The sequence below is a fragment of the Eutrigla gurnardus genome (assembly GCF_963514095.1).
Source record: "Eutrigla gurnardus genome assembly, chromosome: 9".
In the NCBI taxonomy this organism is placed as follows: Eukaryota; Metazoa; Chordata; class Actinopteri; order Perciformes; family Triglidae; genus Eutrigla; species Eutrigla gurnardus.
The window spans coordinates 29,685,330-29,699,100 of record NC_139923.1 but is presented as its reverse complement, the minus strand read 5'-3'; the positions used below and the strand labels follow the sequence as shown (position 1 = coordinate 29,699,100).

The 13,771-nt window shown below is 46.3% G+C and overlaps 1 protein-coding gene across 1 annotated transcript in view; it reads right to left on the bottom strand.

The window, feature by feature from the left end:
- The window catches only part of LOC311018262 (NT-3 growth factor receptor-like), a 57,755-nt gene that overhangs the window by 24,146 nt on the left and 19,838 nt on the right, over positions 1-13,771 (bottom strand). The window contains exons 4-11 of the mRNA XM_084017132.1: positions 8,939-9,010; positions 4,325-4,479; positions 4,104-4,246; positions 3,282-3,423; positions 1,710-1,822; positions 1,442-1,631; positions 825-842; positions 478-524 (exon numbers count right to left, since the gene is read on the bottom strand). Coding sequence (XP_083873258.1) covers positions 478-524; positions 825-842; positions 1,442-1,631; positions 1,710-1,822; positions 3,282-3,423; positions 4,104-4,246; positions 4,325-4,479; positions 8,939-9,010 — 880 coding nt within the window. The remainder of the gene's footprint in view (positions 1-477; positions 525-824; positions 843-1,441; positions 1,632-1,709; positions 1,823-3,281; positions 3,424-4,103; positions 4,247-4,324; positions 4,480-8,938; positions 9,011-13,771) is intronic.

The following is a 13,771-nucleotide window of genomic DNA, read 5'->3' as shown; positions in this document are numbered from 1 at the left end:
TATCGTGTGATAAATAGCTTGTTATTTTAACATTATCAATAACATGTGATTAATAGCATGTGATTAATAACGTGTGATCTATAAAATGTAATATCATGTGATAAATAGCTTGTTATTTTAACATTATCAATAACATGTGATTAATAGCATGTGATTAATAACGTGTGATCGATAACATGTCATATCGTGTGATAAATAGCTTGTTATTTTAACATTATCAATAACATGTGATTAATAACGTGATTAATAACGTGTGATCGATAACATGTCATATCATGTGATAAATAGCTTGTTATTTTAACATTATCAATAACATGTGATTAATAGCATGTGATTAATAACGTGTGATCGATAACATGTCATATCATGTGATAAATAGCTTGTTATTTTAACATTATCAATAACATGTGATTAATAACGTGATTAATAACGTGTGATCGATAACATGTGATCAATATTATTTAATATTTTTCTCACCCCGAACGTGTCCTCGTCCGGTTTGTGAGGCTCTGCAGTCGGAGTCGCTGAGGAGACAAGAGATCACATGATCACTGTCCAACAGTCCAACGCACACACACACACACACACACGCAGAGACACACACACACAGACACACACACAAACACAGATACACACACAGACACACACACAGACACAGACACGCAGAGACACACACACACAGACACACACACACAAACACGCAGAGACACACACACACAGAGACACACACACACACACACACACAGAGACACACACACACAGAGACACACACACAGTGAAGCATGATGGTGATGAATGTAAACATCCTAGAATGAGGAACTTACCATACTCATAGTCGGTGTCTGCCGTGGAGAAGAAACAGGAAGTGGAGAAGAAGAAGAGGAGGTGAGGAGCAGTAGACGTGGGATCAGACCCGCGGTGTGAAACAGCAGAAACAACTCCGCTAACGAGATCGCTCTAAACCTGCATCTCATTTACACTCAGACTAAATATAAACTCCACCACACCGAGCCGGATCGAGCCGGATCGACGCCGGGGAGAGGACGCCACACTGTGTAGACCTGATGGCTGATCCGGGAATCAGGTCTCATGGTCTGAACCTCTAGATATGGGTTTTTGGACTGATGGTGGGTTAGGTTCCCCTCGTTGAATGCAATGTGTCCTTTCAAAATAAACTTACAGAATCGCTTCCTTAAATACGTGTCCTTTCAAAATAAACTCCTTAGGTTTACTACTGGTTTTAGTTTTAAAACAATAGGTGTTTATGTTTAAGCAACAGGATTTGAAGGTTATAATCTTCAAGTGATATTTCCTGTCCAGCTCATTATGAGATCCAATACAAGTGACCTGTTTTTAAATTCTAGAGCATCAAACATCTTCCAGACTTCACACGGTGTGTCTGGTGTGTCCCAGCCGACCATCAACACACACACACTCTCACACTCACAATCGAAGGGCTTGTCCAGGAAGTGTCCGTAGACCGTGCTGGTGGCCACGCCCAGGTAGTTGCTGGCCACCATAGTGTAGTTGCCGTTGTTGTGGTGCGTGGGGTTCTTGAAGGTCAGGCAGCCCTCGATGTAGTCCTGGTAGATGTCCATGTCGGGCCGCACGTACTCGGTGTGGGATATTTCCTGGAAGTAACAAGCGAACGGTGACATCATGTCCTCTGTCTAAGACGATGCATGTTTACGAGTGGCACCTGAACGCACCTTGTCCTTGTAGAACCAGCGGATGGTCGGGTGTGGTGAGCCCCGCACCGTGAACTCGATGCAGGTGTCATGGCGGCGCTCCGGCTCCCTCAGCTTCACGATGTATGGTGGAACTGAGGAGGAACACAAGGAGAGGACCGTCAGTCCGGAATCGAACCTACGGCGTCATCAAAGAGTTCACGCCGTCACACGGTGCTCTCCCGGTCCGTCATCACCGGACACACAGGAGAGCATCATCATCACGTTAACACGCCGCTCACAAGCTGCTGCTCTCGTTTCAGAGAGAGAGTGTGTGTGTGTGTGTGCGTGCGTGTGTGTGTGTGTGTGTGTTCTCCTGTTTCTCACTGTTGACCGACAAAACCCTCGCCGGATATAAACACAATTTTGTGGCTCGAACTGGTGGGAAGATGATCGCTGCTATTAGTCACCTCACCACACACACACACACACACACACACACACACACACAGTAGTAGATGTCAGACAGCATCAGAGTGTAAACGGAGCCCCGGATGAAAGCACCCTTGAGTGTTAATGGAATCCTCTGGTGGAATGATTTTACAGGTTTTACACCATGTGAGTATTTATGTATCTAACTCCACCCGTCGCTCCTCCACAGCCCAAATATGGTTAATTCTTTCACTGGTTGCAAGAAACCAAGGGCAAAATGCCAAACTTGAGGGTTTCAAAACCGACAGGTGACGTCACCACGACAACGTGTTATTGTTCCATACCGTCTGTGGGTGTGAAGGCAGTATCAGCGTTGTGCTGGTCATATATGAAGCTGAGTTACTGGTCCAGTTTCAGCCCTCTTGGTTGCCCCCGGCAACAGCAATCATGCACATCAATCTTTCACGGATCCTATTTTAGATTTCATTTCTGATGATGTAGATGAAGTGCCAATGTGACGAGCTCTCTCTCTCTCGGATGTAAAAGCAGCTCTACGTTCCCCTACTGAAAGATGTTTTTATCAGAAATCTCAATATGATTATTATTTTTTATTATTAATATTATTATTTTAATTATTATAGAACGGAAGCGAACCATTGACAAGTTCCAGTGAAAAGTGCGTCATTCAGGATAATTTGCAGCATTTTGCTTCTTCTCATATTAGTGCAGCCCAACAGTGAATGTATCTACTGATATTCTGCATTATCACAGCCTGTTTATTTTGACTCAGTCCTGCTGTCACACACACTCACTACAGCACCAAACGTGGATTCATCCGCCGCTAAAAATAGTCCCCAAATAAATGCGTTGGCTAGAAACTAAAGAGAAAAGGAAATGAAGCAGGAAGTAACGTGATCATTGGGACTTATAGACCCAGACCATCTTTCTGGGAGATTTTGTGAAAATTAGGAAAATACACATTCGTGCCAAAAGTGTATTGACAGAAGTGTAATAAAGAATAATATCTGCTGAGTTGGCAGAACGCTCTCAAAAGTCTGAATGATCAGTGATGTCAGAGCTGATGAGTTCAGGTAAACCCCCCAGATTAACACACTCGTCATTGTCACATCGCAGAACAATTCAAATCAGTGTGTGTGTGTGTGTGTGTGTGTGTGGACTCACAGTGGACCGTCAGCTGGACCGAGGCGTTGGTCATGCCTACGATGTTGGTGGCGGTGCAGGTTAGCAGGAAGTTGTTGTCGTCTCTGCTCACGTTGACCAGCGTGATGTTGATGGAGTGGATGGTGTTGTCGTAGACCCGGGCCTGGGGGGGGGGGGGGGGGGGGGGGGTGTTAAAGTGTTACAGCATCTACAGCAGTCCCGTTAGAAATATAAATACAGTTGTGTTGATGTGTTGTAGTGACCAGCAGGTGCCACCAGAGGTCAGTGTCTCTGTTGTGGAACAGACGGAGACTCAGTTTTCCATCGTTTGTTGCCTTAAACGGTTGATAGTTTCTAGTCGGGTCGTTGTCTGTGGTTCACTTTGGTGTGATACAGAATCTCTTCTTTCTCTCCACTGACCATATATAGAGCTGATCAGCTGACGCGTCTCCACGCTGGTCTGCTTTCTATCCACCAGTGTGTTGGTGGAACCCGCTGTGTGTGTGGTCGAAACAAAGCGCTTGAACCGTATTTGAATAATCGGAATTATATTGCGAATTGACATTTTCATAACATCCTACCTGTAATGGACAATATCTTGTAAAGAAGTTCTGATAATCACACGGCAGGAGCTGAAGTGTGATGTCATGGATGTAACTGGAACCTTTTGATCTCATCTAACGAGCTCCGGCTAATTAATAAAATACTTCCTGACGTTCCTTTCTGCTGGAGGAGTCAACGAGTGATGCCAACAGAGGCTCCTCGATTACTGTGTGTGTGTGTGTGTGTGTGTGTGAGTGTTTGTGTGAGTCTGTGTGTGTGTGTGAGTGTGTGTGTCTCCACCTCTTGTGCGTTGATGGAGTGCAGGCCGTTGACGGGCCAGTCCACTTCGGGTAACGGGGACCCGGAGCCGTTACAGATGGCGGTGACGCGGTCGCCCTCGACGACGGTGAGGTTGCTGTGGCTGACGCTGATCTCTGGCAGGTCTGAGAGATTGTTTTCATTGTAAACATGTGGACGCTCTCTTTGAGAGTTCCTATGAAACGTGCTGACAGTGAACTCACCACAGCTGCTGATGTTCATCTCCTGCAGCACGATCTCACCGTGGCCGTCAGCACAGTGCAACTGTTGGCTGCTAAGCCCCGCCTCCCCTCGCTGTTGCCATAGCTGCAGCCAGCGAATCTCACAGCCGCAGGAGAACACCACCTCCTCCACATGACTGGAGAGAGAGAGGGAGAGAGAGCATTAGTAATATTAGCAGTGTGATGAATCTCGTCACCTTTGAACCCGTCGAGGATCAGAGGGACGTTCATCACTCTGACGCCCTGAAGGAGGCGCTAACACGCCACCCAGATCTGACCTTCAACTCCCCTGTTGTTTTCCCTAACGAGGGGTTAGGGAAAACAACAGGGGAGACCTTTAGCAGGCCCTGAGGGATGCCCACAAGCTGACACCAGGCCTGATGTGGGTCTGATTAAGTCTGATGTGGGTCGAGAGAGGTCTGATGGTGTCAGTGGTCCACCACGAGAGGTTTGCTGGTGTCAGTGTCCACCACGAGAGGTCTGCTGGTGTCGGTGGTCCACCACGAGAGGTTTGCTGGTGTCAGTGTCCACCACGAGAGGTCTGCTGGCGTTGGTGGTCCACCACGAGAGGTCTGCTGGTGTCGGTGGTCCACCACGAGAGGTTTGCTGGTGTCGGTGGTTCACCACGAGAGGTCTGCTGGTGTCAGTGTCCACCACGAGAGGTTTGCTGGTGTCGGTGGTTCACCACGAGAGGTCTGCTGGTGTCAGTGTCCACCACGAGAGGTTTGCTGGTGTCGGTGGTTCACCACGAGAGGTCTGCTGGTGTCAGTGTCCACCACGAGAGGTCTGCTGGTGTCGGTGGTTCACCACGAGAGGTCTGCTGGTGTCGGTGGTCCATCACAAGAGGTCTGCTGGTGTCGGTGGTCCACCACGAGTCAGATCCTAGTTTAAACACATCAGGACGATAGTTTAAACACATCAGGACAATGTGTTTAAACTCGTTATAATCCCTCGCTGCCGGAGAACAGCTGATTATTTCAGAACAGAGCTCTGATGCCATCACCATTAAGCTGCTAGAGTGGATCAATATTTACAATAAGCCAACGATGATGAAAAGGAAAATGATTTCTCTTTTCTCCATGTCGGCCCCCCCGCAGCTTCACAAGCGTGACAAGGAAGTGTAAAATGAAGTGTAAAAGGAAGTGTAAAAGGAAGTGTAACAAGGAAGCGTAACAAGGAAGTGTAAAAGGAAGTGTAACAAGGAAGCGTAAAAGGAAGTGTAAAAGGAAGTGTAACAAGGAAAAGTAACGAGGAAGTGTTAAAGGAAGTGTAACAAGGAAGCGTAAAAGGAAGTGTAAAAGGAAGTGTAACAAGGAAGCGTAACAAGAAAGCGTAAAAGGAAGTGTAACAAGGAAGCGTAACGAGGAAGTGTTAAAGGAAGTGTAACAAGGAAGCGTAACAAGGAAGCGTAAAAGGAAGTGTAAAAGGAAGTGTAAAAGGAAGTGTAACAAGGAAGCGTAACAAGGAAGTGTAAAAGGAAGTGTAACAAGGAAGCGTAAAAGGAAGTGTAAAAGGAAGTGTAACAAGGAAAAGTAACGAGGAAGTGTTAAAGGAAGTGTAACAAGGAAGCGTAAAAGGAAGTGTAAAAGGAAGTGTAACAAGGAAGCGTAACAAGAAAGCGTAAAAGGAAGTGTAACAAGGAAGCGTAACGAGGAAGTGTTAAAGGAAGTGTAACAAGGAAGCGTAACAAGGAAGCGTAAAAGGACGTGTAAAAGGAAGTGTAAAAGGAAGTGTAACAAGCAAGTGTAAAAGGAAGTGTAACAAGGAAGCATAAAAGGAAGTGTAAAAGGAAGTGTAACAAGGAAGCGTAATAAGGAAGCATATAAGGAAGTGTAAAAGGAAGTGTAACAAGGAAGCGTAAAAGGAAGTGTAACAAGGAAGCGTAAAAGGAAGTGTAAAAGGAAGTGTAACAAGGAAGCGTAACAAGGAAGTGTAAAAGGAAGTGTAACAAGGAAGCGTAAAAGGAAGTGTAAAAGGAAGTGTAACAAGGAAAAGTAACGAGGAAGTGTTAAAGGAAGTGTAACAAGGAAGCGTAAAAGGAAGTGTTAAAGGGAGTGTAACAAGGAAGCGTAAAAGGAAGTGTAAAAGGAAGTGTAACAAGGAAGCGTAACAAGAAAGCGTAAAAAGGAAGTGTAACAAGGAAGCGTAACGAGGAAGTGTTAAAGGAAGTGTAACAAGGAAGCGTTAAAGGAAGTGTAACAAGGAAGTGTCCGTCTCATGTCAGATACAAAATCCCGGGGTAATGAAACAATGACAGAATTACATTGCTCTTTTTACAAGCTGCTCGTTGCCACGGCAACCACTCATCCACCTATAATGTAATGGGAAATATAATCAATGTAACTGCGTGCCGGACAAAAGCCCTGTTCACCGTGCTTCTGCCTCGCAGCAGGAATTCATTTGTTCTTATTACAGCCGGAGCTTTCTGGTTTCTCTTTGTGCCAAAGTACAAACAGCACTGAAGACCTCGACCACCAAACAAGCAATTCATCCCGACCACAAGCTGCTGATCAACACAACACACACACGCTTCAACAGCCATTCAATTGGTTCCTAAGAATTACATTTCAAAGACTCTGGGTGGATATCATGTCATTTCTTTGAAACAATGTACTGATGAACGTGTAAACGGTCTGACAGCAAACCTGTTAGTGACAGTATTGCCATGGAGATGTCGAAAGATGTTCATCTCAGGAGGCAACGTCCACATCTGAACAGTGAAGCTCATGTTGAAGGTCCATTTAGAGTCCAACAGACCAGGAAGCAGGGGATGCTTTAGGGGGCGGGGCTTACCTGCTGATTGACAGGTCACTACCATGCTACCAATGCTACTAAGATGACCACATGAATCCAGATCCTGTATGGGTGCTGGTCTGGGTCTGGACATGATTGTTGCTTTACATCAAACATTTCTGTTTTTCTTCGGTTTACTAAAGTTGATGCCTTAAACTACAATTCAACCTCAAATATTGATGTTAAATTAATTTCCTCTTAAATGTGGAGAATAAAGTTTGTAATATTTTGAGGAAGTCATAATAAAATTTATTACGTGAATAAAGTCATAATTTAATTAGAATAAAGTCCTAATATTTAACACAAACCCTCCAGCAGAACTGAAGGTGCAGCCAAAAATATCCTCAGTCCCAAAAGCTGTGTGTGTGTGTGTGTGTGTGTGTGTGTACTACTGTGAGAACTGCATCTTGGGTAGTATTTGTAACCATCTCAGCTCCAGAGAGGAAACATACATTCTTCTCTGAGGGGCCGCCCTGCTTCCAAAAGACTAAAATACCTGCTCTGGTCCTCCAGAAGGTCTAGGACTCGGTGGGGGGTTGGGGGGTTCTGTACTCGGGGGGGCGGGGCAGAACGATCCAGTAAAGTACAAACCAAGCATGTAAGTCTTTGGGGAGGTTGTGATGGTACAGCAGCTTCAGTGTGGAAACAAGCCGTCCACGGAGACCTGGACCGGGACTAATCTGGGCTCTGAAGACCAGGACTTCCACATCTCTGCAGGATGTTCTTTTCACGTATTCGCCCTTTTCTCCCTTTTTCTGATGGGATGTTTGATTGTTTATGACATTTAAAAAAAGTGGAGTCTAAACTGAGTGTGTGTGTGTGTGTGTGTGTGTGTGTGTGTGTGTGTGTGTGTGTGTGTGTGTGTGTGTGTGTGTGTGTGTGTGTGTGTGTGAGAGCAGCGGTTCAGCTAAACAGCAGGATAGTATGCTGGTAAAAGCAGCGTCGGTTTAACAGACTGCTTTATGGGATGGAGCGGTGGAGACGTGACCCGACAGCCTGGTTCAGCACCACGGACAGCAGCCATGTCACACTGCTTTACAACACAGTGAAGATCCTCAGAGAGTGTGTGTGTGTGTGTGTGTGTGTGTGAGATAGCAGACGTTTCAAAGAGCAACAGCAGCATTACGTCAAAGACTTTGAAAACAAGGACACAAAAATAAGAGACAGAGAGAGAGAGAGAGAGAGAGAGAGAAAGCCTGACGATGTTGTTGTTACAACTTTAACCCTTTCACACACCTGGAACATTATACGGGGATCCTTGCTGGTAACCATGCTGGTAACCATGACGGTAACCATGCTGGTAACCATGACGGTAACCATGACGGTAACCATGACGGTAACCATGCTGGTAACCATGCTGGTAACCATGACGGTAACCATGCTGGTAACCATGACGGTAACCATGATGGTAACCATGCTGGTAACCATGACGGTAACCATGACGGTAACCATGACGGTAACCATGCTGGTAACCATGCTGGTAACCATGACGGTAACCATGCTGGTAACCATGACGGTAACCATGACGGTAACCATGACGGTAACCATGCTGGTAACCATGCTGGTAACCATGACGGTAACCATGACGGTAACCATGCTGGTAACCATGACGGTAACCATGCTGGTAACCATGACGGTAACCATGCTGGTAACCATGACGGTAACCATGACGGTAACCATGCTGGTAACAATGCTGGTAACCATGACGGTAACCATGACGGTAACCATGCTGGTAACCATGACGGTAACCATGATGGTAACCATGCTGGTAACCATGATGGTGAAAGATGATGTTCAACTTACAGTTCAAAGAGCTGCAGATGTTCAAAGATCTGCCAGGACAGGGTGGTCAGCGAGGGGTTCTTGGACAGGTTTCTGAGAGACAGACAGGCAGAGAGACAGACAGGCTGTTAGTTCATCATGTCAGAAGGAACACGTCCATAAAGATTCATTTATATCCACCAACTGTTACAATCTGAGCCCTGGATTTAAAACAGAACGGCAACACTATACTGTATATAAATTAGTGCTGTCAATCGATTAACTAACTTTACTAATTAAAAATTAACTAATTAATCGCGCAATTTGCTGTAATTAATCGCAATTAATCGCTTTCTTTCTTCTTAAGAATAAAGTATGTTATAATGGATATTTAAATGTAAAATGATGGAATTTATGTAGAATTAACACAAAGGAAGTATTTAAATTCAAATACTATTAAATAGCAGCTTTTTTAACTTTAAGCACAGATTCTCTCATGTGAACGACAGATTTCCAAAGAAACCATCAAGGCCATCAAAATGAACTGTCAGCTTGAAAAAGGCATATTTCTTATATTCACTAACAGAACATTTCAAAAAGGTCCACAATAGAACATGCAAATATAGAAACAAGAACAAGGAAATATTCTGCTGTGAAGTCAGAATGATAAATCCTTTTCACTCCATAGAACAACAAGCTTAGTCCTCCTTTACATTCAGCCCGTTACTGAGACAGACCTGTTTACATCGTCAGAGGATAAAGCAGCACACGCCCACTCTGTTAAAAACGGCTTTGTGGCACACGTCGTCATAGGTCTTACGTCAGCCGCCACGGGAAGTAAACAAAACACAGCTGCATTGTGAAATATTTAACCAGTTAATTTTTAACGAAATTAACGGGTTAAATATTTCACAATTAACGCTAAGATTAACGCGTTTTTTTTGACAGCACTAATATAAATACACACACACACAGCGCTGTGCCCCTGTAAACACCTTCTGGGTCACAATGAACACACAGGTGTTGGTCTCCATGGCAACGTGAAGCCGAATACAAAGAGGCTCTTGGTCTGGTGAGAATCCAAATCACCTCATTATTGATGCGATGATGAGATTATTAGAGCCTCCTGGGTGTGTGTGTGTGTACAGACACTGTTAATTCAATCATCACTCTGTGGAGGAATGTATTTCTTTGGGGACTTAAAAAAAAGGAATTTGTAGTCCAGCAAAACTACTGAAAGCACTGAATGTACTAGTGAGCGACTAAAAAGCCACGTGACTAGTGTCTAACGAGTCATGTGACAAAATAAGACTTAGTTTCACACGGGACACAACCAGCGGTCTCCTGGGTGAAAGTCTTGAATTTGTTGAACCCAGTCAAGCTGCTGTATTTCCTCCTTTTAATGGGAACACAATGACAACACGTTGACACTGATTGCTGTCCAGCCGAGAGGTGAGACAGCTGGGAGGTGAGACAGCTGGGAGGTGAGACAGCTTGGTGAAATCCACCGAGCACCTCTGGATGATGTCATGAACTCAGACGGGATGGTGTCTGGGTTCCTGGTGGATCTTTCGCTTTCTTGTACAAAGTAGCCCTCATGGAGGAGACCTGGTCGGGGTCTACGTGGAGGAGACCTGGTCGGGGTCTACGTGGAGGAGACCTGGTCGGGGTCTACGTGGAGGAGACCTGGTCCGGGTCTACGTGGAGGAGACCTGGTCGGGGTCTACGTGGAGGAGACCTGGTCCGGGTCTACGTGGAGGGGACCTGGTCGGGGTCTACGTGGAGGAGACCTGGTCCGGGTCTACGTGGAGGGGACCTGGACGGGGTCTACGTGGAGGAGACCTGGTCGGGGTCTACGTGGAGGAGACCTGGTCCGGGTCTACGTGGAGGGGACCTGGACGTGGTCTACGTGGAGGAGACCTGGTCGGGGTCTACGTGGAGGAGACCTGGACGGGGTCTACGTGGAGGAGACCTGGTCCGGGTCTACGTGGAGGAGACCTGGACGGGGTCTACGTGGAGGAGACCTGGTCCGGGTCTACGTGGAGGAACGACAATAACGACAATAAAGGGTGTTGAATCCATGAACTGGGCTCTCTTTAGGACCCAGCAGGGGAGCAGCGGAGTGTCGGGAGAAGAGCTATAAATGTACACATTAATGGTACTGGAACACACACATACACACACACACACACACACACACACACATACACACACACACACAGACACATAAACACACTACATGCAGAAGGTGTCCTTTGTAAAGGTCAACCTGAATACAATAAGGCTGCTTTATATTTGTGTGTGTGTGTGTGTGTGTACGTGTGTGTGTACGTGTGTGTGTGTGTGTGTGTGTGTGTGTGTGTGTGTGTGTGTGTGTGTGTGTGTGTGTGTGTGTGTGTGTGTTACAATTTAAAATGAGCAGTGAGTCACAAGCATGAGAAGGTCAGGTGCTGTGTGTGTTTGTGAGTTTGTGTTTACGGAGGTGTGTGTACGGGTGCAGGTGTGTGTGTGTGTGTGAAGGTTAGAGTGCCAACGCTCGATCCCTCCCTCTCTAACTGAACGCCTGAATATAAAGCACAACGTGGGCGGAGCTCCGATGCTCGCCGTCCATCAATGATGTCATCACACGCTCATTACAAGCAGAGAGTCTTTCAAAATAAAGTTCCTCCTTCACGGGAAGTTCCGTGTTCAACTGACCCTCTCAGAGGTTGAAGTTAGCTACGCGTACACGGACGTGGTCATCAGGGTGAACGCCAACATGGAGGCGGCGTGCTGATCCGACCGTTCACAATAAAACTAACTGCTGACCACAAAGTGGCACCAAAATAAAACAATCTCCATCCGTCAATATATGGGGACTATATATTCTTCACGCTTCACTGGATCTGTGTCTCCATCGTCTCAAAGTAACCATGGCGACAGGCAGCCCAGCAGAGTGAGGCCACAGAGAAGACTGTGATTGTGACCTAAAGAGAGCTGCTCATCCATCAAACACAGCGTCTCCACGGCAACGGGCAAGGGGGGCGGGAGGAGGAGGAGGCGGGGCTTCCCTCCACAGGGTCCCAACCAGGTCTCCATCAGGTAGACCCCAACCATGGGGTGGGCTGGTTTACCACTGAGGAGGAACCCAGAATAAAGTATTGATCTGTGATTTAATATCAATAAGCAGATGAAAAGGATGCTGAAATAACTCCATCATGATGGTGATCAGTAAAAAGTGCTGAGTCATGCTTTGTTAGGTCTGTCTGCAAGACCACAAGATAACTACTGTTAAAACGCTGGTTTTCTGAATGGAGTCTGGTTGATGGTGCTAGGCTACGCTAACATTGTAGCTGCTCCATCAACACTCCATATAAGGTCATCTAGACATAAATACAGCAGAGACCTTGTTGTTTGGACCACAGACAGTCTCTGGTTCCTCCACATAGTCTGGTCTGGTCTCTGGACTAATGTGGGCTACTATCTAGACCTCTGGGGGACCACAGACAGTCTCTGGTTCCTCCACATAGTCTGGTCTGGTCTCTGGACTAATGTGAGCTACTATCTAGACCTCTGGGGGACCACAGACAGTCTCTGGTTCCTCCACATAGTCTGGTCTGGTCTCTGGACTAATGTGAGCTACTATCTAGACCTCTGGGGGACCACAGACAGTCTCTGGTTCCTCCACATAGTCTGGTCTGGTCTCTGGACTAATGTGAGCTACTATCTAGACCTCATTTTCTCATAGACTTCTATACAACCAGAGAGGAGTCGCCCCCTGGTGGCCAGCAGGGGAATGCAGCTTTAAGGCACTTCAGCCTCGGCTGCACTGTGGACATGGACCCTTACATGGGTGGGTGTTAGGACGGCTGTATTTTCTGGGATACAGATTTATGTTTGCTCGACTTAACATTTGTAACGTTGCTGAGTATGTAAGCCATGTTGAAGCCGAGGCGGTCCATAAACCAGGTTTTCATGTCCTGGACTTAATGTCCCGGTTCAGTGGTGGAGCTGTGATGGATCTGGTCTGGATCTCATCATGTGAGACATGACATAGAGACATAGAGACAGTGATGATGATACAGATTGGTTTGACCCAAACCAGGATCCTCTTCAGGGCCCCTCAACGGCAGTGGGAAAAAGCAGTTCTTTGAGGATATTATTCAATGTGACAGTTTATATTCAACACAAATCCCAAAAACAACACTAATATGATAACTCACTGATGTAACTCTTTAAAATGTGGAGTTGTGTATAAGAAGAGGAACAGACTGAATATTGATGCCATCGGAGGGACTGAATTGTTCCTTTATTAAACATCTGGAGCCGAACCTCCAACAAACACTGATTTCAAATCATCGTATTATTATTTATTTTTCTAAGAACGTGCCGAAGACATTGGGAGAGGACTCCGAGCGTGAAGTGACGTCCTGGTGGTGAACATGAATCACTACACCTGCAGAGTGAACAGCTGACAGGAAGAGTCGTCAGACCGGCCAATGAGGGCTTCAGCCGCTCCATGGGGGGCGGCGGCCGCGGCGCTGCTGCCGAGACTTCCTGAGCAGCAGGAAGTGGGCAGATGGTGTGTGTGTGTGTGTGTGTGTGTGTGTGTGAGTGCGTGTGTGTGTATGTGTGTGTTGCTAGGATACGTCCTCTTCAAACGCAACTTGAATGAATTGAAATGATGTTGATGATGAATATGTTCTGATATTATTGATCAACTGGAACCAGAGGGGTTCGTCCCGGCGGTTCCATCGTCAGACGGATCGAACCATTTCCACATGAATCACAGCGTAGTGCAGGGATGCCAGGGTTACGGCCCGCGGGCCGGACCCGGCCCGGCTGTACGTCACATCCGGCCCGCGGGTGATAAGGGTAGAATATTTTTTTAAATTA